The sequence below is a fragment of the Sphaerodactylus townsendi genome, linkage group LG05, assembly GCF_021028975.2.
Source record: "Sphaerodactylus townsendi isolate TG3544 linkage group LG05, MPM_Stown_v2.3, whole genome shotgun sequence".
In the NCBI taxonomy this organism is placed as follows: Eukaryota; Metazoa; Chordata; class Lepidosauria; order Squamata; family Sphaerodactylidae; genus Sphaerodactylus; species Sphaerodactylus townsendi.
In genome coordinates, this window is record NC_059429.1 from 62,572,658 (window position 1) to 62,599,843 (window position 27,186).

At 39.8% G+C, this 27,186-nt stretch overlaps 1 protein-coding gene across 6 annotated transcripts in view; it reads right to left on the reverse strand.

Annotated features, from left to right (window-relative positions):
* The window catches only part of FGGY (FGGY carbohydrate kinase domain containing), a 176,410-nt gene that overhangs the window by 90,132 nt on the left and 59,092 nt on the right, over positions 1 to 27,186 (reverse strand). For 4 of the 6 annotated variants that reach the window (XM_048496640.1, XM_048496639.1, XM_048496637.1 and 1 more), the window contains exons 6-7: positions 13,142 to 13,257; positions 797 to 925 (exon numbers count right to left, since the gene is read on the reverse strand). In XM_048496640.1, the coding sequence (XP_048352597.1) occupies positions 797 to 925; positions 13,142 to 13,257 (245 nt within the window). Of the gene's footprint in view, positions 1 to 796; positions 926 to 4,617; positions 4,653 to 13,141; positions 13,258 to 27,186 lie in introns of those variants that run through there. The other 2 variants (XM_048496642.1, XM_048496641.1) reach the window with 2 other exon arrangements.

Genomic DNA, 27,186 nt, shown 5'->3' on the forward strand with positions numbered 1-27,186 from the left:
ATGTTCGCAGCCATGCGTTCCTCATAATCCTTTTTTGCCTCCCTTACAGCTAACTTGCTTCTCTTTTGCCACCATTTGTGTTCCCTCTCATATTCTTCATCAGTCAAACTGGACTTCCATTTTTTAAAATACATTTTCTTTTTTTATAATTTCCTCATGTGCAATAACTTCGCAGAATTAGAGAGCTATAGGACTAAAATGGCTTAAAAACCCACTTTATCCAGAGTAACCTTGCAACATGCTGACACAAACCTATTAACTCCTTTCCCCAAGTCTTTCTGTCATAAGGTTTCCTGTCTTAATTATGTCAAATGGGTCACAGAAATGAAATAGACTGATCCTGCCCTGTGTCAGACTCTTGAACGTGGAAATAACAGAGACCGTAGAAAAGTCCAAAAGCAGTTTATTCCAGGTGATACGAAGTGTAGCAATGTAAAGCAGGATCTGAGCTAGAGAGCTCAGATTCAGGACCTATATCCTTTAACAACCCCCCCCCCCCGTTTCGCCCCACACCAAATGTCCACTACAGTTTCTACTACAATGACACTGCAAAGCTTCAAAGAACCTGGGAACCTTTCACACCTCTTTGAAGATGGGCTGGTGCCAGGAGATTGCCAGGAAAGGAAGAGGGAAACAGGGAAATATTTGCAAATCACACACAGCAAGACATCAAGGTACTGACAGGCATGGTCCTGACACCCTGAAACCTCTGTAATCTTCAGCCTGCACTATCACAGTTGCAGCATAATCTTTGCAACGTAAAGAGAACAAAGGCATCAATTGTTTATTAGAATACCTATTCCTCCAGCATGTGCATCAATAAGAGATGCAGCCACAGCAATACCACTAGGAAGGCCAAGGTCTTTTGCAGCATCTGGTGTTAGCCCATTTCCAACTGGAGCTCCTGGAGGCAGAACTGCATTTCCTGAGCAGACACAAGAAAAAGTAAACATTCATCAGTCTGGTGAAAATGAAAGCCAACTTTATTGTTCCAAAAAAGTTCTTTTGCCCTCTCACTCAACAAATGAACTTTTTATTTCAAACTCACACATACCCCTTATTTTCTTTACCAAGCACGAATAATCCTGCATGTATTTTATTTCATAATGTTAATTGTAACAGTTTAACCGCTTATGACCAACAATGAATTTATCCATGATTTAGATAAATGAATGGTTTATCCATGATTTAGATAAAAGGAATTGAATGAGGCTACATTCAAGTGGATTTCAGAGACATATAAAGTTAGAACTTCTCTACAGGAGCTCTTAGTTTTGAGTGGGAAGGGAGGAAAAGGGGTGGGGGAGAGAGAAAACAAGAAGGCAATAGGATAAGTCTTAAAAGAGTAAGAAGAGGGGTTAAAAACAATCTGGCGAAGAGGTTGGGGTTGGAAAAACAGGGAAGGAGAAGGAGTAGAGAGGGGAAGGAGTTTGAGATCAAGGGGGCAGAAGAGGGGGGATTCCAAGGCTGAGCCACTCACAATGCCATGCTTGCCCCACACCAAGGCAGTTTTTTCAAGGCCAAATTGTACCGTTGTTAGCATGGGGAATATCCCAGTGCAGCCTGGAATTCTTCACAGTCCTTGAAGCTGCATTGGGTCTGCCCCTGAGTTGCACCGCCATTTCCCCTTTTCCCAGCAGCTTTTAAAAACTGCCAAATTGGAGGTTCTTTTGAAATGCCTCTGCTTGCCTCTGAATGCTTCCGCTGTCATGAAAACACCACAGCAGCAGAACCGGGCCATTTTCCCGCCTTGCCGCTCTGGCCTGCCCCACCAATCACTTTTCTGACTGAAATTCTTGTGTGAGAGAGAAAATTGGCGCTCTGACGTTGCTGGCACCAACACACCCAATTTTTCTGACAGAGATCCTTGTGTGTGAGAGAGAATTGGTGCTCTGCCATTCCCAGCGCATTCACACCCCACTTTTCTGACAGAAATCCTTGTGTGAGAGAGAATCGGCACCCTGCCATTCCCGGTGCCTCTGCACCCTTTTCTGTCTAAGATCCACGATTTGTCCTTCTGGTTTTTTTTTCCACAGTGAAAGTGAGTGGGGAAATGCAGGGAGAATCAGCCAATCAGAATGTGGGAAACGGAAGAGCTCATGGTGCAAATGGGAAAGCCCTGGGCTTGCGCAAAAACAGCTGGGGCAAAACGTACCAGTCCTGCCTCGACTCCTGGGAAGAATCAGGGAGCCATGCAGAATCAAAAACAGGGGGAAAGAGCCCTGTGGCATGTAAAATCTAGGATCTACCACAGAGCAATTTGGTCATGAAAAAATGGCCCAAGACAAGATTTGGGGAGAGGTTCCTGCCACTCTAAGTCAGCAACACGGCACATAGCTGGCCAGCAGGAGGACTGGCCACAGTGCCAGGGTATTTCTTTCAACTTGGGGTTTCATCTTTATTTTTAAAAAATCAGCACCTAGCTTATTACAAGGATCAAAGACCATTTACAATGCTAAATGTCTTATGTTTTTGGCTTTATAGGCTTTCACATTTCTGGACTTTTAAAGGTTGTAAATTTGAATTATTTTATGTTTTTATGATTTCATCCTGTTTCATTTTTTGAGCCACCTTGAGCAGGTGTGTGAAGAGGTGGCATAATTTTTTCAGTGAATAAATATAGTTTCTCTGGAGGGTATGGTGGTCTGAACTCTGGAGGGTATAAGGTGGTAGATTGAGACAAAGGCTTCTAGCTCCAGAAAGGAATAGAGTTAACAAAAAAGGTTTTTCAGAATGTCCAGACCAGTGGGCATATAACAACAATAACATTCCAAAAACACTAGACCGGCCTGAATTGTAATAAAAGGCCAACAACCAGCTAAAAACTGGCAGCTATGATATTAAACAAAATTAAATAGCAACAATAACAACAGACTTCGAGATGCAGCGGCTATGGCACAAACCAGCTGAGGTTGTCCCAGTGGTAATCAGTACCCTGAGCATCATTCTGAAAACCCTAGGGCAGCACTTGAAACATCTTCAAATCAACATCTGTCAGATTCAGAAGGCAGCTCTGCTGGGATTGGCACAAATACTACACTGATTCATTACAACTTTCTAAGCCTCTGGGCAAGGCTCAAATTGTGATGAAAGACCAACAACCAGCTAAAGAACTGGCAGCTGTGATATCAAATATAATAATAATTTATATGTCACTCTTCCCCTGTTAAAGCAGGGTTCAAGGCAGTTTACAAGAAGATAAAAACATCATTAATCATATAGGACATAAAAACACAAAAGTTAATATGTTGAAACAGAGGCAAGCACAACACGAAAAATAAAATAAAAAGGCTGAACTGCAAGTATAACATCAGAGTCACATGACTTCTGTATAACACACTATAACAAGTATAACACAGTATAACAAGTATAACAAGCAAGTAAAACACAGAGTCGCATAGGAGTCATCATGAATCAAGCCTAGAATTGTGGATAGTAAAACCAAGACAAACAACCATGGACATAAAATACTCAAGGGCTAGAGGAAAATTCACCAACATGGAGATGTGTGCATGTACATGTTTATTCATATACAGATCCTGAGAAGAATATACATATATATCTTTCTTAGCTGCTTTGCTGATCCATCAGAATACTATGTAAATAAATTGTACCAGTGTGGGGCTTTATTGGAGTGCATGTATGAGTTGACACAATATGGTAGTAAGGGGTTTGGGCTACAACCCAAGAATGCTTTGTGTGTTAAAAGAGTACAGTAGCTGAATGAACTAATAAGATTCAAAGCAGGATCTTTGAGCATATGGAAAGTGCATGTCCTTCACTATAGGGTAAAAATAAATACTTACCAAATGGAAATATTGGTGCTGCTCTATTCAACCATGGGAAAACACCTTGCCTTGATACACTAAGCAGTAAAATATTTCGTACAGTAATCTCCACTGTGGCTCACACTCTGAGGTATGTTTCCTAAATCTGGGCCATGGAGCTTTCCAGATGGCTGCTTTGACAACACAGTAGTTGAAGATATTCCCAAGGATTACTTAATATTAATATTTAAGAGTTTATATATACATACATACATACATACATACATACATACATACATACATACATACATACATACATATGTATACCATATATACGCATGTATAAGTCGACCCGCATATAAGTCGAGGCACCTAATTTTACCACAAAAAAATGGGAAAACTTATTGAAACAGCTAAAGGGAGGAGGGGGATTAAACGCAGAAAGTGATTTACAGATTCGATTAGAAAAAGACAACTACAGGAAGCTGCTGCAAAATATGCGAAAAATAACCCAGAAATTCACAGACAGGCTGTGATGAGGTATGCTGAATGTCACCCCGAAGTTCTTAGAGAGGCTGTGAAAAAGTATTCCTCTAATAACCCTCATGTTAACCAGACTGCTACAGCCAAATACAATTTAAAAAGATTACAAATCAAATTATCACCTTGGACTAAAAAATATTTGTCGGGTTTTGAATATGGATCTCACATTGATTACTGTGGAGACAAGGTGACTGATCTCGGACTTCGATTGCCCAGTGCTTGGTGTCATGCTCTGAAGTGGCGGGATGAGCCCCCAGGAATGTGCTGCAGTAGCGGTAAAGTTCAGCTCCCTGCCATTCAACCCTACCTTGAACCTCTTCACAGCCTTCTCACGCATCAGCATCCAATGGCAGAACACTTTCTTTTGATTCCTGGAAATACAATGGATGCTTCCAAATGACATATTTTGGAACCCGAGAGGTGAAAGAGAGCAATTTCATGCCAACATTCAAAGTGCAGGGATAGGTCTACCACAGGATAGGAAGCCTCATGACGGGACCTCAGCAGCAGCCGTCATTTCTTCAGATATACTTTGTTGGGGGTGATAACAATGAGAGGGACATTCAGAGTGCTCCAGAGTTAGTTCACCTGACAGCTTAGTCGTTGTTCTTCAGCCAGGAGGAAAAAACCAAGAATATTGTTTACAGGGAAGTTTTGAGCGTACTTAATCTAGGGGAGAAATGAAAACTGTATGCTTAACCAGAGTTATTAAGTATGAAAGTATATGTAGACTACCGAAGCTAGGAGTAGTGATTACAGTAGTACCTCGGTTTTCATTATGAAATGGTAAAATTCGTCCGAAAGAGAATGGCTGAAAACCGAGAATCCTTGAAACCAAAGGTACCACTGTATTTGCAAATTTTAATGTTTAATCTTGTATTAGAGCCTCATCCTGTTGTAAATGGATTAATGGTGTTTACATAGATTCATTACATTTTAGAAACTTTCCACGGTATTTTTATCAGGTAATTTTAATATTTTCACTATGTTTTTGTATTCTCAGTGTTTTTAAAGGATCTTTTATTTTATGAGGTCCTTAAATTTACAACCTTTAAAGGGTATTTTCCATAATAAAATGCGTTCCGATATTTTTCCAGTATTTTTCCAGTATGTATATTTTTATGAATTCATGCCATTTCAAACTTCAAGGGTAATTTTATCAGGTACGTTTCATATTTTTAGTATTTTTCTGTTGTTTGGGTTTTTTTGCCATGCAAGGGAAGGGAAGTGAGTGAGGATTTGGCATGCAAGGGGAGAGAGGGAGGAGGAAGGGTGGCATCTGGACATATTACACCCACACACACCTAAGCTGGAGGGAGGGGAAGGGGAAGGAGTGAGGGGTGTCATGCAAGGGAAGGGGAGGGGAGGGAGGGAGGGCTGGCATGCAAGGGAGGGGAGGGAAGAGGAGGAGGCCTTTTTTATAATCTCCATAGCGAAGCTCGGGTATCCTGCTAGTAAGGAAGTATGTGTGTGTAGTATTATTATTATTATTGTGCAGCATCAACATAATGAAACCAGAAAATATTCTGTTTTATCTATTAAACAGTATATGTGTGTGTAGTAGTAGTAATGTGTGTCCAATACTTGTAGCTGGCCTTCTCCCTCTCGTGACTTTGTATATACAAATGTAACATAATCAGTAAAACTACAGAGGGTCAAGAAAAGAAAAATTTCAGCAGACAGCTGAAAGTGTGACCATTCCTTAAAGGGATTATGTCAGCTGAGGGAGAAAGTGTTCAAGATTTTATCTGGTAAGTATAAAAATGCTTGCTATCATACTTCTTTGACTTACCAGCTATGAGTACACTTTTCTAGACACTATTTCCCCCTCTGCACATGAAGCTGAGAGAATAAACAATAAGGCAATACTCTCTACTGTAAGCAATGATAGTGTGAAACTTATGCACATAAGACTGATGAGCAGTACTACTACACTAAAGGTATCTTGAACAACTCTGAAGGCAAATAACCTTTTGTTTCACATAAAACAGCTGAGAACAGAGCCTTTCTTATTGCGGTCTTAATCCATAGCACTTCTATTTCCCAGCAGACTGCCCATTTTTAGAGGAGGACTTTTCCCTGTGTGAAGTGAGAAACAAGTTTACCAAAGGAAGAACCTGTCTGAAACCTTTCCTTTATCCTTTCCTGATGACTAGCTTTGGAATTTGCTATGTTCTTTTTTGTTAAAAGCTATGTATGTGGTACCAATGAATGGACACCTTTCTGGGCAATTGCCATGGTAACCAGTTGTTTACCAGCCATAACACATTAAGTGGACAACTGTGTATCTTTAGTGAGTAAATTACAGAATCCAAAGTTGGCACTAATATTAATAGAATCAGCAATTTTAATACTTACTAGCCTTTAAAAACAACAAAACAAAAGTGGGGGACCAGTTGACTCAGCTATGATACATTCACCCATTCAAGAGCAGCTTTTAACTTGCCTTGGAGGACTACTTTTATGTGAAATTGCAACTGAGTCCTTTGAGTGTATAGTAAAAATCTTCTGCTCTGTCCCATAATTCATGACACAAACTGCACAGGTTTTCATCTAGCCTATATAATAAAGATTAACTGAAAAAGTTAATAAAAATAGCCTGTCCTGTGACTTCAGGAATCTACAACACTGACTTGTGGAAAGGAAAGAAGGTTTGATCCATCATAGCACAATTTCACCTCACAGAAAGAAATATCAGCTCCTCAATCCTTGTCATTTATTTGGATGATTTCTATACTGCTTCTCCATAGAGTCTGCTTGAGGCTTACAAAGTAAGCATAGTAATTTTAAAAAACTATAAAAGTTATAACAACTGAAAAACTATTAAAATCCAGCATTCACATAGAAACCGCCCATATAAAACATATAGCATTTTAAAGCACAATTTATAAAACTGTTCTCAGGTACATTAGACTGTAAAAGAAGTTGAAACTGCTACTCAGTAAAGGCTCCACAATAGCTGTAAAAGAAATACTACGTTGAACAGGACTAATACTTAGCTACCAGAGATAGATAGCGCCAGCTGCTTTTCGCCATAATGGATAAGGTCCCCCCCTCCCCAGAAAAAAAAAACATATGGAAAGTCTTTGGTCCCAGTTCTTCCCAGCAGGAACAGTGAATGATGAAGGCACTGGGGTAATAATAATACAAATTGTCCTCTTCCTTGTCCTTAGATGACACTGAAGTCTAAGTTTGTACTTTTGCCTTGCTACACTAACAGTGTCATCATAAGCACAGTTACACCCTTCTAAGCCCACTGAAAGCCTAGAGAGAAAATAATTCCAATTTGAACATCTCTGCTTAGGAAGATAGGGTAAAAGGCTAGTTTCCTCTTCAGTTTCTAAAAACAAATGTGTACCTAATAAAAGTCTGGATATGCATCCATGCCTGCTCCCTTCAGAATCAGAAAAAGCAGCATTAGTTTACTTATATCATATTTGCTATATCTTCCTGCCCTCGTTGTTTCCAAGCACAGTTAGTCCAGGAAGTATCACATTCTTTATTGGAAGGAAATCAGAAGAGGGGAGGATGAAAGAGAGCCCCCTTGGAATAAAGAAATATATATTAAAAATGACCAGGTTCCAAAATGGGGGAGGGTGCATTTTATTATTAATATGAAGTGAAGTTTGAACACATGTAGTTGCATCACAGATATAGTGATGATATATTTATAAAAACAATCCTTGTGCTACATCAGTGTTTGTTTTTTAATGTGGAATACTGACAACTCCAGGTATAACTACAGCACATCATTTTCCAATATCAAAACTAATGTGAATTGTTCTAGAAAAACAGGCTAAGTATAAAGCACTGTAATTCAGTGAAAAATCATTACTTGGTCCCTTAAGTAGCCCCTTAAGTAGAAGAGTGGGGATTAAAATTTATCAGCCTGTTTAAAAAACAGATTGCACACTTCAGCACCCAAAAGGTCCACAGTTCATAAACATTTAAATGGAATTGTTAATGTCTACCTATGTTTTATAATACCATGACAGTCCTTACTTTCATCAGAAAACATACACACTAGAATCTGCTGCACAGTAGCTTTCTTTCTTTCTTTCTTTCTTTCTTTCTTTCTTTCTTTCTTTCTTTCTTTCTTTCTTTCTTTCTTTCTTTCTTTCTTTCTTTCTTTCTTTCTTTCTTTCTTTCTTTCTTTCCACAAACCTACTACTACTTTTAGGCTGAAACTGACTGAATCAATAAAGTTCACAACAATTCAAGGCTCAGATCTATACTGTTAAGTATGTCATTATTCATAATCTAAAACAGAAGAACACAATAAGCACAGATTATTGCAACCCTGAAAGTTTAATCTAACCAGGGAAATGCAAGAGGTCAGGTCTGTAGATTGGTTATATCAAGTGAAACCCCATATTTTGATGTATAATAGGTTCAGAGGAAAGCCTGTAAAGTGTAAAAGGTTCTGCATAACTTACAAACACATGAAAAAAAGGGAAACTGAATGTAGGTGTTATGTAAAACTGTGACCAGTAGCTTTCACATGAGGAATCTTGTGCTAAATCACCTGTATCTGTGGCTGGCATCTTCAGAGGATCTTTAATTATAAGATCCTCTGTATCTTTAATTATAAGAAATTATTAATTAACCAGTATGGGATTACATGCATGGTCAATATTTGTAAGAATAACTACAATTGCACTGGGCATGCAGATAACGAAACATATATTACACATGATTGAGAAACCAGAGTGAGGTAGAGACTCCCCATGCAGATGTTTAGCATGCAGAAATAAATGCATGGCGGTATGGTCAGGATCATGCCTCCTTGTTTTGAAGGTCCAGTTGCATACAGCCCTACATACATCACGAGTTCAGATCACATATGCAAAGCCTGAGAATTTACCCATTTGCTGAAGTTTTTGGCCATGAACACTACCCAACCTGATTGCTCTTTCACTTTTGAATCACCAAGATAGATATAATGTAAGCATTATGAATTGAATTGACATGTAGCCTAGTTTCATCAGATCTCAGAAAGGAAGCAGGGACATCCATGGTTTCTACTTTTATGGAAGGCCACCAAGGAAGTTCAGCCGTACTATGCAAAGGAAGGCAACTGCAAGTCACCCCTGAACAGTTCTTGTCTTGAAAAGCCTCCAGGGTTACCATAAGTCAGCTGTGGCCGCACAGCATTTTCCACCACTACCACATAAACATTTTACTGAAGTGGGAGGTACTATTGTGTAATCATTAGGTGGTTAGACTAAAAATGGTGAGATGCACATAAATCATCACTCTGCCTTGATTCAGTCATTCAGTTATTCCCTCAGTCTAACCAGACTCACAAGGTTGTTGCAAGATTAAACAAATTGAAGTACCCATTCACATACCCAGGATAAAAATTACCACAAGGCAGAATAACAACAACAACAACAAAAATCAAAAATCAAACAGTAAATAGTCCCAGACTGAATTCATCTACGTTCCTAGCCTAAATTAGGGGAAAAGTCCATGAATTGAGCAGCTATGGATATAGTTCAGTGTCAAGACAAATGGGACATGTCTGAAGTAGACACACCTGCAGAAACGTTCTAATCAGGATGCCAAGATAAATTAAATTTACTTTCTATTAAACCTGCCACAATAATTCTATTTCCTGAGTCAGGTTCTCTGAAAGGTTGAAATTGCAAACTTAAAGTCACAACGAGGACAACCAACACACGAACTTTTTGCCTTGCACGTGTTTAGGGCTTGAATCTCATGGATCTTGTTTTTATGTTCATAATTTAAGAGGAAGGGGGAAAAAATCCTTCTGTAAATGTGCAAGATTGAAAATGTCCAAATTCCTGAGCAATTATTACATAGTTATTCTCCATGATTCTCATCCTAGTTTCATTATATGAAAGTGTTACTTTTATTTAAGAAATTTATTTTCATTTGCAACATGCATATTTGTAGTGGAATTCTAAACAGATTCACCACTTTCTAAACCCATTAACTTCAATAGACTTAAGAAAGGCACAATTCTGCTTAGGACTGCAGTGTTAGTCACTTGAAAAGGCTGCTTTCCTCCGTCCTTGAAATGCACCATATAAATATTGCATTCAATCCTTAGCTCCCACGTAATAAATAATTTATATTTAAAAATTGTCTTCTGCAGGGCCAAGGCATTAGGGTACTCAAATTTCTTTTAATCTATTTACTTGCTGATAATTCTCCTTTAGTGTTCTCCCACCACCAAAAGAAAGCTAAAAGATGCATCTAGTAATAACTGTCAAGATGGTCTTTAAGCAAAATACATAAATTGGGGAAAGAAATGCCAAAGATTTAGCAGCCACATCTTACACTCTGCTGCACAGGATGCAAGTGGCATCAGGGCCCTCAAGGCTGAAGCCCTATACACCACTCATTCCAGCACCACAACATGATCACACTAGGGATGTGAGCTCAGACATAACCAAGCTAAATATATATCCAAAAATACCTTATCAGTATGTTCCAGTTATAATTGGGTCTCCCAGAAAAGGAGTCCCAGAGGTGAGGGGGTTTCTCCCCCATTGCACTGTTTTTCTGTATCTCCTGGAGCTTGGTATGATTCTGCCAGTTTTAAATTGGACTTGGAATTTAGGGGTTATTTAAAAGACAGGCACCAGCAGTTGCCCTACAATTTTGCTGCCAGTACCTTTAAAAACAGCTGAAAAATATCAGAACATCCCTCACCCCCCACCCTATACCCAAATAGTAGGAAAACAATTTTTTCTCATTTATTTATTTGTTTGTTTGTTTGTTTGTTTGTTCATTTATTTGCCATGTACTTCCTAGGTCACACCATCTTCTGCACAGGAATGCAACTGTTCGGCAGGAAGAGGTCCAAGTAGGTTTGTTTATTTGCAGAGAATACCACTGGGTCTTTGTAACCTATAGCACCCTATACCTTCAAACACTAGGGCTGTCTCGTGCCAGCTGTGACTTTGCCTTACTTACAGAAACAAGCACAGTAGAGACATCCAAGGGTTTCCCTGCTTACCCCGCACAGTGGTATACAAGTGCTATACAAATCTCTGTTTGTACAAAACAGATAAAAGGAGAAAAGACACGACTGCAATAAGCAGCATCAGAAAACGTTTTCAACCACAGCTTTCAAATGTGTCCAGAAATTACTTCCTACATCTCTATTTAAACACCAGAAAGCTCCATAGATTTCATTACTGGCATCAAATTATTTTTACTTAGCTAAATCCATTAAACTGTTTTCGAAATTTGTTAAATCAAAGTGTTAAAAAATTCAGGTGATTAACTTTAAAGAATAGAGTTTTTTAATTCTTGTATGATAACACTCTCATTAAGGACTTGTCTACTTAGGACAGCCATTAAAAATCCATTAGCTTAACAAGGAACGCTTTTTTTAAAGCTACCCTGAAACATTTCTGGTAAATGAACATTATAGATTTTTAATGGAAATCTGCCATAAATATTCTGCAATTAGCAAAGCTAACAGTCTAATTAAACCCAAGGCCTTGGGAAAGTTCAAAGCAACATGAAGACAGTATAACAAGCTCAGTGCAGGTCACAAAGGATGTAAAGCACAGCATTTTAAGGCCAGGTTACTTTGCATCAGCACTACAAATGCAGGAGCAAACCTGCAGGATCCTCAGTCCACCCAGCAAATACTGATACAACCTGGCTACTTTGCAATCTTCTTTCTACTATTTTTACTAACATTCTGGAAACATATAAATGGATAAATAAATAAGTGTATCCATCAGTTATGTATGCCTGGATTATTAATAGGTTATATTTTGGTAGATTTTGTAAGCTGAGGCCTAAACATGGTGGAGAGTCAGTGTAAAAAAAATCAATAAGAAACGTACACCAGGTTCTGAGTGATACTCGGGTGTATCTTCTCTAGTTATCCTAAATCCTGTTAACTGCATTGCTCTCACTGTTGGAGATTTCATTCTACAGTAAACCAATGTTATAGGAAGTACATATTTATCCTGTGTTCTCTGTTCCACCTTTACCATTCTGGTCTGGCACACATGCACATTATTCTGTACTCTAACCTACCAATAGTTGAAATGTGGGAAAAGTTTTTCCATATGCTCTTTCCTCCAGAAGGCATAAGACTAGGGCCTCAATCCTATGCACATTTCCTTCAGAGAAAGCTACACAGACTTCTTCAATATATTTATCTTAACATATATTATTCTGTCACAAGTCTATTTCATGACTGAGACTGGTATAGCTATGAAGTTGGCTACCTTTTCTCTGCAGTTAAGTGAAAGAGCCAGCCTTGAATATGCATAGCCCCTTCTCCAAGCTATGGAGCAAATTACCTTCACATTATTTAAAAGTTTGATGCCAAGAAACAATGATAACAATGTCACCACCAACTTACCAGAACTAACAAAAAGCAAGACTCTTCTTAATGTCAAATCAGAAACCAATCTTAAACCTTGATTTCAGATTCTCCTTAAAAAAGTAACTTAGAGTTACACACACTTAAACTTGTGGCCAATGTATCCTTTAAATGGGCAGGAAGGAGGAAACTTCTCCAGAGAAAAGAGAAAATGGGAGAAAGGAGCATATGTTTTTGAGGCTGACTTCCAAATTTCTAATACATATCAGATGGTGCCAAAATTACATCTGCGCTGGGCCATGATGGAAAAATTAAGCCAAAGGTCATTAAAACCATAGCTTTCTTCAAGTTGTACACAAAATGTACTGTAAATACTACAAGGCTGCTATTTTGCAGAAGTTATTTCTTCTATTATTTCTGATAAATTTCCCATTAACATGCACATGAGAATCACTTAGTTCTATGTTTTTTAAAATCATACAAAGTATTTAAGATAAAGTACTTAAGATACCTATTTTTATGTACTTATCTGCCAACAGATCTTCTAATGCAATCTCACTCCAGAAACTATCATCCCAGCCTTTCTCTGAAGAGTAGGTCCACTTACACACCAGTGTACACAATGACCTGTTGAGGAAAAAACCAAATTGGTGTTTTTTTTAAAATCAATGAAAAGCCAAAAATAAGCCGGTTAGAAATGAGAATAAACCTCACCCACAGTATATAATATGCAGTCTTCACTGCGAAGGTTTAAAAACTGAAGTTTATGTTATGTGGATGGAAAAGCATATTTTTGAAAAACCCACTACTATCACATTCAGGGCCATTCTACTGTCATCATCCTCTCGTACATACCATTCCCTCCTGTGCTACTGGAGAGCTTTTTGCTGATTTCCTTCTTAAAACTAGTATTTGCTGTATCACTATAAGTGAAACAATAACTACTATTTTTTCTAAAGCCAGCAAAAATCCCTCTGGTGACATTTGTGATAGAATGCTTGGGGAAATGATTCTCCTATGTGGACTCTGCATCGCCACTCAAAATTTGCAACAACTATGACTGCTCAACAGGACATTCGCGTGAGCAGAAGCAAGCTGTGTCTGCAATGTCTACACTGGCGTTCCCAACATGGTGCTTGCAGGCACCATAGAGCCTGCCAAGTGTTTTTAGGAAGTGGATGGGGCCAGATAAGGCTTTTGCCCAGAAAGGCTTCTGATTTACTATTGGAGATTTGATTCGCTATGCAGATTTTAAAAAGCATTGTTTTGGTAGCAGCTGCCATCACAGCACAGAGATCTACACTGTGTTACTAATATTAAACTGTGACAATCAATTTGTGGCTGGCTCCAACTTCTCGGGCAGCCATTTTGTGGCAGCCATTTTGTTATTGCACCCACAATGCAATAGTATTTCCTATTCATTAAAATTAGTATTTATTATTTGTTTAAAATGCTTATATCCTGTTTTTCACTGAAGGCTAGACTCAAAACTACTTAAATACCAAATCTTAAAAAAGTCAATGCAAATTAAAAGACGACAGATAATAAAAGAAGCGAACCAATAAGCCACTAGACTACTCTGGATATAAACAATTAAACATGGTCAAGGTTCTTTTAAACGGTTTTCTTTTGAAGAAGTTACTCAACTACTTTAAGAAATTTTCCTCATTTACTGTGGCAACTAGTCCAAAACTTAGACTGAAACAGATTGTCTTACTTAACTGGAAGCATTGTTAACAGAGGCGTATCTAGGTGAACTGAAGCCCAGGGACAAAACCTTTGGTACCCCCCCACATCATATGGGCAGCGACCCTCCCCCACCATGACTAAACAATGATTTTTTGAACCAGCTCACCTCCCACCCTCAGCAAAACATACATGGTTCTCTCCCCACCAACTCTCTTTCCTAATTTTGTCCTCACACCAAACCTATGAGGTAGGTGTTAGCCTGGGAAACAGCTCCAAGCCAGTGCAAGTGGGTATTAAGCATGTAAATCTCTCACAAATTACCCCCAGAAAAACACTGACCAAACAAATGTCAGCATCATCTCTCATAAAATACCTCCAGTGGAATCCACCCACAAGCAGAATCACTTTCAATGGTGTTTAAACTAGGGAGCCCAGATTCTTCTTTTAAATCCACCTTAGAGGGAGAATCTGGGACCCCAGTTAAAGAAACATTGAAAGTGATGCTGTTTTGGGGTGGATTCTCCCCCACCCTGAAACACCATCACTTTCAATGTTTAAACTGGAGACCTCAGATTCTCCCTTTAAATCCATGCCAAAGGGGGTGATTTTAAAAAAGAATCTAGGGAAATTTGGGGGGTGCCTGCTGTCAGGGGTGCAATTGTTAAGCTAGCAGCACCAAAATTTCCAGGTATCTTTAGGAGACTCTCCTGATGATACCACCCAGTTTGGTCCAGGGGGTCCAAAGTTACGGACCATCAAAGGTGTAGCCCTATCTTCTATTGGCTCCCATTGGAAACAATGGGGGATGGGGCAACCTTTTTGGAAGTCCATAACTTTGGGCCCCCTAGCCAAACCTCACCAAACCTGGGTGGTATCATCAGGAGAATCTCCCAAAAAATCTCTGAAGTTTTGGTGCTGCTAGCCTAAAAACCCCACCCCCTGAAGGCCAAAAACTGGTAAAACACTAAAAAACACTAAAAAAGACAAAAAACACAAATGAAACAGAAATTCTGCCCCCCCCCACATGACCAAATGGGGGGCACCCGAGAACATTTGACTCCCCATGTCAGATACGCACCTGACTGTTAATAAAGCCTATACGACTGGATTAATATAAGTACCAAAGGTATAAATGTACCAGGTTCTGATGACTTATAAAGGTTAAAACCATCACCTTGAATTAAATGCAGAAACAAACAGAAAGCCAATGTAAAGATACAAGTACCTGGGATCACATGTACATAATGGTTGACCCACAACAATAGTTATGTGCTGTGTTTTGAACCAGTTATTATTTCTACATTGTGTTCAAGAGCAGATCAATAGAGGTGAGACTCTGTAAGAAGACAGACAGGTTTCCTTGGGCTTTCAAACAAGGACTGTTAGGCAAACTGAGCTTAAAATCCATACGAGAAACAAAGAGGATAAAATGGGCATCTGTTTGCTCTAGGCTGTGGGTATTTCTGTCTGAAAGCTTAGCTGCTTGTGTCTGCTGTGTCTGTAGCTTCACAGTGCATTCTGGATCCAAGAAATTATGACCAATGTAAAACTTTATGATTTCAGCAAGCAGAAAGATTTCAGCAAGGGGCAGAAGAAGACTCCTTTAAAATGGCTGACATATGTGAATAAAGAAGTCAAAGTTCTGGCTGCTGAGGAACACTTTCAAAGATGAGTTCTTTCTTATCCAAACATTTTAAATTTCTTAACTATTGATTAATCTAAAGATGAAGCTGAGAGACTACGAGTAGAACAGTAGCTTTAGTTCAGTTTAAACCCATTTAAAATCAGCTAGTTTAGACAGAAGAAATTCTACATATGATGGCACTCAAAAGATCTTTAAGTTCTCCTATTCCGTCAAATGTGTGTTTTGATTTTCCTCTCCATTTCATAAATAGTACTTACTTTTATGAAACAGAAAAACTATATCCAGAGTTTTTCCAGTTTTGCAGAATGACATTATTATATGAAAATCTAACATTTGTCAGATTGTTATTGTTAAAAGCCCAAGCTAAATAAAACATCGGACTTGTTTTTGTAAATAAAAATATAATATACAGTTTTTCTTCCATTACCCTCCTCTCTTATCTCATGCTAGCTTTTGTCCACTTCTATTGTCTTAGTTAGAAGTAATGAATAAGCCCTACCCCTTAACTTTGTAAAATCACTTGAAGTACCAATAAACACTGAATGACTGGATCCTGTAACTATCCCAAGTACATCATACTTAATATTTGCCTTACAGACTCAAACAGCTATTAAATCCCTGCCAATAGACATTGCTCAATCATAGCTTCTGCTCATATGCTTATCTCAATTTGTGTGTATTTCCACATGAGTGTCTCCTGACTAAAGAGAGACGAGACATAGGTGCTCTTCTGTGGAAATATGAATACTAAGTAGCCCTACTGCTTTGCAAGATCATAAACAAAGTACCTGTTCATGAAGCTCCAATTCTCTTTATGGGAGGGAAAGAGGTATGACTGCACAGTGAACTCATTGCAGAGTTCCACAATGCACACAAACCAACTACACCAACTACACCAGACTATAATAATCTTGTGAATGTCCTATTAATGTCAATAGAGCCCAAAACTTGACTAATGTCTTTAGGTTTGTTAGGGTGGATCTATCAAGTTAGAGAATGGGGAGTCATAGGTTTCCATTCAGTAATACTTCTTTAAGAAGCAGCACTCTGTTCAATTTATGCTGAACTGGGAGGTCAGCTTAAGAGGTACAGACTTTACAAGGGAAGAAGAGATCAGATGCTGGCATGGGAAGGGGAGATACTATCACACTGCACCATCTTTCTGCAGAAAATTCTTATATTTCTGGTTTTATGCTAATGTACCATAATGGAACTTCAAATAGAGATGAACCCTTTTTGACCTCCTTTGAAGAACTTGATGAAGCAAAGAAAGCACAAATACAAGTGATCTGAACTTCTGCTTTCCCCACTTCTGTAACACATGAAACAAGATTTGTACATCTCAACTACAGTAAGATCCAGAGGGATCATATGGAGTTCACAAAACTCACTATGTGATGGACTTGCCCATCTTTCCACATTGTACTAGAAAAACACTTCATTGAGTTTTGTTTTTCTAGTGCAGGGGTAGGGAACCTTTAACACTCAAAGAGCCATTTGGACCCGTTTTCCATGGGAAAAGAAAACACTTGGAGCCACAAATAATTTTTGACATTTAAAATAAAGATAACACTGTATATATTGGGTTTTTTTTTACCTTTTACTCCGCTCATTCTGAGAAGCGCATGGATGCGTCCACCCGGCTGCCTGCAGGGTGGGCAAGGATGGGGCCAGCAGCTCGGCTCGTGGAGCTGCAGTGCAAGGGCAGAAGAGCCGCAGGTTCCCTACTCCTGTTCTAGTGGTATGTAACTAATGAAGCACCTCTCAAACTGAAGGCATTCCTACCATTTCACCAGACCTAAAGCTCAGAGTAAGCAGTATGAAAACTGGTTCTCAAAAATCAAAGAATCTGAAGTACACCTGACATTCATACCATTCCTGTAGAATGAACACATTCAGGTCTACAGTCTTAATTTCTTGTTATCAGTTAAACTGAAGCAGTTTGATGAAGTACTTGGATCTATACCGATTTGACTCTGTGCAACTAATTTTTGTTTGTTCATTTGTTTTAATTGGTAGCAGACCAGTCTTCAACCACGAACATTTTCTATGCTTGATGCTAAATATTGGCCCATTAGTAGGAAGTACCGCAGGATAACATTGAGACACTGACATTTTCCTTTTAAAATTGGTATGTTAATGTAAGACAAGGTAAAATACACCATGCTATGTATTTAAGTATTGGTGTTTAAGTATTAATAAATGTGTTTAAGTATTAATAAAAGCATACCGCATTCAGCTCAAATGTAGATCTTTTATGTAATGAAGACCCAAGAGCATATGTATTAAACAAAATATACCAGTAACAAATTTTAGGGAAAAGTTGGCACAATCATTGACTGCACAGTGACCCTCTGACAGGTCTGAGATGAATGGAAAGGGATGAACACTTCACAAAATGTTGCCTTATGAAACACACATCATCCATTTTGCCATAGGGGAAGGTTTTGGAACAGGGTAAAAACATTCACCTACTCATTACAATAATTAGCCAAATCTCATTGAATATTTGTTTAAAAATATACATCCCACCCTTCCAAAACTAAGGCCAATTACAACAAACACACAATAAAATATAATAAGTATTGAACTTACACTGTTGCCAGACCGACCCATGATGGGTAGGTGGGTGGGGGCTCTATTTTAAGACAGTGACGTCTCTACCTATTCTGCCAACGCTTGGGGTGCCTAGCGGTACAGTGCTAGAATGGGAAGCTCATTCTCTACATTGGCTAACATACCCACAAGGACACAGTAAAAACTTGTCTGGACTTGCCCTCACCTATATCAAATCTGTATTTGAAGGGATTGAGAGAGCCCACTGGACCGTCTGTGGCCTGTTGGCCAACCCAGAGTCATTGGGCTCTGTCGGGGCTGTTGGCTGTTGAAAGCACTGCAGGCCCTCTGTGGAGGCCGCTGAGACTGCGTGAAGCTGCTGGGTCACCTGTGGCTGCCTCCATTCTCGAACCTATCCCCTGGTTGTTACCAGGCTTGATCATACGGGGGAGCTATTTGATTAGTCTTATGTCTACTAGTGGAATGGTTCAAGTGACTGTCTACATAGAAGCTACTTAGGAACTTAACTGGGGGTAGTTAGGCCACAGAACTTGGTATAGGATAGTGTAGGTAATTAGAATGTATTGGTTAGTATTGATTGATTGATTGATTGATTGATTGATTGATTGATTGATTGATTGATTGATTGATTGATTGATTGAATATACCACCCACACCTGAAAGGCTCTGGGCGGTGTACAACAATAAAATACAAAAAGTTACATATATTTTAAAAATCCATCATTTAAAATATAACATTACAACACTAAAAACCAAACAACACATGGCAACTAAGAGAAAGAAGGAAGAAATTTTAGCAGTTAGTGGGACACAGACAGTTAGATATTTAAGCTAAGGTAGAGCACTTTCATATATGCAGAATAATACACTTTCATTCTACTTCCAATGCACTTTGCAGCTGGATTTTACTGTGTGAAAGAACAAAATCCACTTGCAAACAGTTGCGAAAGTGGATTGAAAGAACATTATTCTGCATGTGCAAAAGTGCCCTGTGTTAGGTGGATCTAGGTTAGTGTAGTTGCTAGTGTTTTATTCTTAGGTCCAAAGTTGTTGCGGAATAGGTGAGTGAGACGGCCACCTGTTCCAGCATAGGGACCACCTATACCTGGCTGGGCGGCAGTTGGCCAGGTGGGTGGTGGTATGATGCATTTCTTCTCCTTAGCTGTTGAACGGGTGGCAGATGAGTCCAGATTACTGCTCCTTTCTATCTTTTTCTTCTTTTTATTTCTTTCTTTCTCATTTCTACCTGTTTTTTTCTGTGCAAACTGGCTTTTTGGGATGTTTTTTCTACTAGCTAATATGTGGTATTATAATGCTATGTCTATGTTGTTATATTTATATTATGTTTATGATGTTATGATGCTATGTTTATTGATCCTATGTTTATTGATACGTTTATTGAAGGTTGCTGTATGATGTTGATGGCCCAAGAGGCCAGCCTGGGTGGTGCCTGACTGCTCCATGCCGCACCCTAGTCGTCTGCTGCCCGAGGGACGGGCCGAGGCCTGAAGTGTGAGGGGCAATTTCCCACCCCCACATGACTCAATGGGGGCTGCCCGGGGCATATGTCCCCAGATGTCCCCATTGCATCTACACCACTGCGTCAAACTGACCGGCCCTGTAGTTTCTTGGATCATCATTTTGTTTTTGAAGACTGGGATAACATTCGTCCTCCTCCAGTCTTGTGGCACATCTCCTGTCTTCGAAGAGTTCTTGAAGATGATTTGCTGCAAGCTAATTAGTAAGGATGACCCTGAATATCATTACAACAATGGTTTGATTTACAAGTTCAAAACAGAACTGCAATCACTGACTGTATTACAAAATTTAACAGACATTTTGCTATTAAAATGGGTGCATTTTTGGCTGTCATTTTATATATAAATGGTGTAAAGAAAATTACAATGGCACAACAAAAAAGAAAACAGATGGCACAAAAATCATCTCTGCAAGCATGCCATTGATATATCCATCCTAGTTACTCCTGCTTTCAAGGAAAACAGTAACTTGCTGTTAACATCCAAACTAACAAACAGAGGTTGTGTTTCAGCTTCCAAAATCAGGATTAGTGGCTTGCTCAACAGCAGAATCATATTTTGTAGGACAGCTCCAAACTAAATAAGAACCCGCTTTAAGTGTCCAACAACAACAAAAAGACAATTATTATTGACAAGTTAAAATAAACTAGCACAAGCAAGCTTTAAGATCTTTTAAGATTCAATTTGACTCAGTTCAGATATAACATGAAGCCATGGTTTAACTATGGTTACTGTCTGTGAGCCAAGTTCTGGCTTCACAAACTCACCCAAATTCTGGTTTTCCAATAAATATTGGATTTCAGCAAGGATATCACTGTATGTCATGGGAAACCATATTAAAAATTTGGCTAACACACCAGTTTTAAGGCATGGTTTGACTTATCCTAACTAACCATTAGTGGAATGTTCTATGTTCCTACAATCATATTTGATCACCTAACATCTGAATCTAGCTCTTGGGACTAAGTTTAAAACATCAAAGAGTTTATCATCACAGTATCAGCTAGAAGATTACATTCAACCATGTCTCACAAATGACAAATACATACAGATTATGGAACCATAGTTTCAGATAAGATTGGGCCTTGTATTAGAAGTAGCACTAATACTTTGACATATCCTCCATTATTTCAGCAAGCCACAATAAAGACAAGAGAATAAAAACAATTAAAAAAAATAGAAGAGTAATGTTTCCAATCCCCTAGGAGTATGAATAAAGATACAATCTTATGGGCCAAATCTGGTAAATATTCAGAAACAAAGGGAACTTTGGGCAGAGCTCCAAGTTTTAGAGGACAGGGCTTTCAGCACACAGGAAGACTCCAAACAGCTCTAGGCTTTTTGTTTGTTATCAAAACAGACCTACAGAAACACAAGTGTTCTCCCCTCACCCCACCCACAGTTGTCTCAGACAGAACATTCAGCACATTTAAACCCTCCAGCAAGACTTTATTATAAATAGAACTGGGTGTGGGTGCCATGGGAGCCACATATCATCACGTGAAAGTGTGTGAAAACAAGCAATCATTCCTGCCAGCATTATGGTTAATTACAACAGTATTAATTTCAGGCGGATCCTGCATTAGTTCTAGATACAGTGCATATATAAATGTCCACTGTCATTGACAGCAAAGCTGCTTCTCTCAAACAGTTGCCTGATGATACCTGGAGCTTCCAAATCGACTCCTGACTGGTTGTGGCACTGATGAACTTTATAAAATTTCTGGTTGAAACAGGGAAAGATGTTGTTGGGTTCACTAGGAACTGAGTTGTAGATTTTTAGTTAGTCCATTTGTGATACCCTCCTGGAGGATCTGTGTCTGCCAGATTGTTGGCAGAATTTCAGAGATGCAGCAGGGGGTTAGGAGAATTGCTACTGGGCTATATTGTTACTTTAGACAGTGGGCTAAGGGACTTGGGATAGTCTAGTCAGGTTTGTCTTTTTGTGTTTTTCAGCTAGTAAATTGTGGGCCTTTGTTAAGGATAAATCTCCCCTCCCCCGATGATGGTATGTATTTATGGATAACATGGATCTAAAGAAAGTGTATTGAATGTTTTAATGTTGTTTTGTAACTCATATAACTTTTGTGATTTAATATGTATATTAGCCACCCTAAGCATGGCTTCTGCCAGGGAGGGCACAATATCAAGATGAATAAATGAAACTAAACATTGTATCTGAATTAGCAGTGTCTTTCTCTGAAGGGCTACTATCCTGTACAAGGTAAGAAAATAGCTGAAGAGGAATTGGGGAAAGGGGAGGGAAGTAAATATTGCCCAAAGCTCGTAGGTACTGAAGGCATCGCAAAGAATATTTAGCTACACATAGTCACAGCACATATATTAAGATCATGCTTCTAGATGAAAATTAATTTAACCCTATAATTTGCACCTATCAGCTACTTAGATTGCAGTTATTATGTCTCATTGGCAAGTTGATTTCCCCCCTCCCTCTTCTCACTAGATACAAGCCAGAAAGCAACACATGATAGTAAACACAGGCTCAGGGGGAAATTAATACTCATTTCAGAGTAGATGTTATACCACGAAGCCTTACAAAAACACTGTGAGGAGTGTCTAGGACAGTGTTGGCAAACCTATGACACAGGTGTCAAAAATGTCACACCATGACGTTTTGGTGGCAAAGGCAATGTTGGGTCAGTCCTTCAGCATCATTTCCACCTATCAGTCACCTTTCATAAGGTCCAAGGTGGCAGTGTACTGTGCTGCTCCCAGGTTCAACCAGTTCATTCACTCCAGCAACCTCCTCTGGGAAATCCATAATTTCCACCTCTCTGAAAAAAAAAAGTTATCTGGCTTTTTGTCCCTCACTATCCATCTATATTCTCTGGGTATGATCCTGTAAGACTGTGTCCAGTGCTATTAAATCAGTGGTGGCGAATTGGCCAATTGGTCATGTTGGCAGGAGCTGATGGGAATTGTAGTTCATAACATCTGGAGTGCCAAAGGGTCACCACCACGGTATTAAATTGATTATCTGATCTCTAGTTTCGGCCCCATGGCCAGTCAACCTACAATGTCACAGTCTGTCTAAATAACAGGCCAACTGACAAGGATTTCATCTGATTTTTTCCAAAGTTGCCCAAATTATGTTTTGCTATGCTCAGCAGTTCATCCAAATCTCTGCCTCACCCTTTCTTTAAAGAGATCATAGTCCAGGGACTTTTCATTCCGCATTTCAGAGTAGATGTCATTTAATCCCCCACATTTTTCTGTATGGATATACATTGTTCTCTTGTGTCGGTCACTTGGAAATCTTTACAAGCCCTTTAAAAGCTACCCCCCAAAAAGCTTTAATATTTCCTCCTCTTTGAAATTTTGATCAATGTAGCAGGATTCACAACGTTGCCAAGTACTTCCCAGCTCAGTCCTTAATCATAATTATTCCATTTTTAATTAATTTAATTCTATTTCATGCTGTCTTTGGGCTTCTCTCTCTTAATGCTATATCCTTTTGTTTTAATTCTATTTCTTGATCTCCTGTTAATTAGTAGAAACATGCTGACCCTCCAAAATTTTAGTTTGGCACAACAGAGTGTTTGTCTGTGTGCCCCATTCCTATCACTGCATCCTGTTAGCTTAATGGAGCCTGAACAAGTATCCCTGGATGGAACAGAGCTACTGTAAACAATGAGTCCTGTGCCCCCTCTTTTTTTCTCACCCCTCTCTTACTCCTGCAAAAATCATTCTGTGTGGGATGCTGGGCCTGCCATCTTAATAGATTAGGAACCAGATGGGTAGCATCATTGTGTAAAATTACTTCTGAATTGTTCCATTCATTCTTCTAGTTATAGGTAGGCTTGGAGATTCGGTAAATCCAAATCACAGAAAAAAGTAGGAAAAGCCATATTGGCTTTTTTGGTGTTTTCTTTTACTAATTAAAAAAAAACTCAGGTGTATTTGTAAAGCCAAATATGTCTGGGGCTGAAAAAGCCAAATAACAGGAGGGGGAGCGATCCTGCAAGGGTGGAGGGAGAGAGCCTGATCCTTCATGTGGGGCTGACCTAGCTCAGCCTCACATGCAGGATCACCCCTGTGCCCCTGATCTTTAAGTCCTCCAGGGCTTGGAAAGCAATGGCAGGGCAATTCTCTCCCCTCTGCCATTTCCCAAGCCCTAGAAGGAGAGAACTGAAAAATTTATGGTTTGGGATTTTTTAACCCAACATTTTGAGTAATAGCTGATTCATATCAGCTTGATTTGGCTTGAACACCAATACAAAATACTGGTAAATTTCAGCTTTGGGTACTTTCAACCAGGAATTTTTCAGTAAAGCCAAATCAAGCCTTGTCATGGGTCTTCTTTAGTTAATGCAGACAAATATTCAACTGTGCAGATCCTCTGATAAAATGGCTTGTAGAAGGGGGCAGCAACTTCCACTAATTCTTCCCTCCCACTGCAGATGCCCACTTTGACCCCTTGTTGTTTCAGAGGATTGGCTGACCTTCAGGAACAAAATTTAGGGGGTTCACTGGGATGCAGTAGGAAGGAAAGATGGGAAAGTCCCAGTTCCTCAAAGTCCACAGATGACTGAATATACACCACTGCTGGAACTCTTCCCATAACCAAGAAAGGTCTTGTAAAATTAATGAGTCCAAAATCTGTTTGAATTCTTCTCTTATTGTATTTTTAATGTATGAAAAAATGAAATTCAGATGTAATTTGTAGAAATAATTGTATTTAATACTCTCACAGCACAATCCATAAAGGGGGGGGGGGCGCAAATACACCTATGGAGGCAGCACAGGGCTGTGCAGGCTGATTTTCCCTTCTCAGAGAACATATCCCAATGTAGGAGCAAACCCAGAGGTGGGATTCAGCCAGTTCGCAACGGTTCAATGGAACCACTTGTTAAATTTTCTTCAGTTCAGCAAACCGGTTGTTAAAGATTAACTTCAACTTCTTTGATGAATTTTCCTCAGTTCTGCAAACTGCTGGTTAATGATTAACTTCAACTTCAACTGACTCGGCATATCTGTTAATGATTAATCCCCCCCTCCGATGGGAGTTAGTGGTGCGAGGCTCTCTTTTAAAAAGTATCTAATGAAATCCCTTGGAGGAGGGGCATACAAAGCCTCAGTTAGAGAGGAGTGGATAAGTGGCAGGAACACCAGGAGATAATTGAGCTGGTTCCTCCTGGCTATTAAAGTAAGTAACTGCGTTTTGTTAAACTTTCTACCCTGGTGCCATGGGGTTGGGGAGGGGAGAGTTTGCCCAGTGCTTGCTTTCTGCTGGCAAAACTTTCTACCCTGGTGCCATGGGGAGGGCAGAGTTTGCCCAGTGCTTGGTTTCTGTTGGCAAATCTTTCTACCTTGGTGCCATGGGGATGGGGAGGGCAGAGTTTTCCCAATGCTTGGTTTCTGCTGGCAAAAATTTCTACCCTGGTGCCATAGGGATGGCGAGGGCAGAGTTTTCCCAATGCTTGGTTTCTGCTGGCAAAAATTTCTACCCTGGTACCATCGGGATGGGGAGGACAGAGTTTGCCCAGTGCTTGGGTTTTATTGGCAAAACTTTCTATCCTGGTGGCATGGGGATGGGGAGGGGAGAGTTTGCCCAGTGCTTGGTTTCTGCTGGCAAAAGTTTCTATCCTGGTGCCATGGCGATGGGGAGAGGAGAGTTTGCCCAGTTCTTGGTTTCTGTTGGCACATCTTTCTACCCTGGTGGCATGGGGATGGGGAGGGGAGAATTTGCCCAGTGCTTGGTTCCATTTTGCAAAACTGTCTACCCAGGTGGCATCGGGGCAGAGTGGGGAGATTCTGCCCAGTGCCCCTGCTGCAGTACCGCCCACCCTGCTCTGGAAATCCCTGCACCCAGAACGCCCAGACCATGCCCCCGCCATGTTGTGCCCCACCCTGCTCCGTTGGCACTACACGACTGTTTGAATCCCACCACTATCGGAACCTGTTGTTAAAATTTTTGAATCCCACCACTGAGCAAACCTGCCAGCAGAAAGCTCCCGTGGTCCTCCATGACAGCCAGACAGTGCAGAGCATCACATCAATGTTCCTGCACCCCGCTGCCTCACTGGTGTAGTGGAGGCATTTTAGGGGCATCATTGACGGTGGAGCTGACATTAGTCACCTTCCATCCAGCCTTTGCCTGCCAGAATGCTGGCATGGGGGCTTGGGCTTATGCCACGCTTTTCGGTGACAAAAGGCCACAGACCACAGTAGATGGCTTTTTGATGGCTGGGGGGCTTTGTTTTTTGCCTCCTCACACTTCAAAGAAGCCCTCTTGGAGATGGCAGGGCAGTACCAAAGCAGTGCTACACCCCGCCACCATGGGCTCTGGATTGCGCTGTTAGTGTATTTGTGGAAATGCATAAACTGAATGAGCATTCAATCTTCATAAGCAATATTCATTTTATCTCCTGTTTATGAATATTGAGGCTCTTACACACAGTCATAGACGCTTCATCTTTGGTAGTTAATCACAGAGAAACTGGACAGTTGTCCTTGGAAATTAGACTAGACTAATCAATCTTGACGTTTCCTGGTATTGTACGTCAAATTAATCAGCAAAACTGAGAAGGAATACAACAGTATTTCATTCTAAGAATTTGTGCATGCAGAAATTAATAAAGCATTTGCTTTGATTTTTCATTTCCAAATAAGGTATAGTAAATACTATCACAGCCCCATTTTGTGTCAGTGAGAACCCCCATAACCTTTTGTTTCTGCAACAGGTAACATTAGAATTAATTCAAGGTTTAAGAAAACTCTGACCCACTAACAAAGCATAAGGAGACAGCTAAAGGGAGAATCCCTAGAAGATGAAAAATCGTCCCTGAAATTGTTGGAGGCAGTTTGCCAACCTACAAAACCAGCTAAGATACTACATACCAGTATCAGTGAAATAGTGTTGCCAACCATGACCTCAGTTGATTAACTTCTGGACTGGGTGCAGGTGATACTAGCCAGAAAAGATGCACAAAGGAATTAAAGCATTCCATGAATGACCTATACACGTGCCCATTTTAGTGGAAACAAGAGCTGTGCCAGAAAACTAAGCAATCTTTAACCCCTTGTTGCATCACAACTTGAACTCCCCAAATAAATATCTAGGCTCAAGATTCTTTGGACTAACGA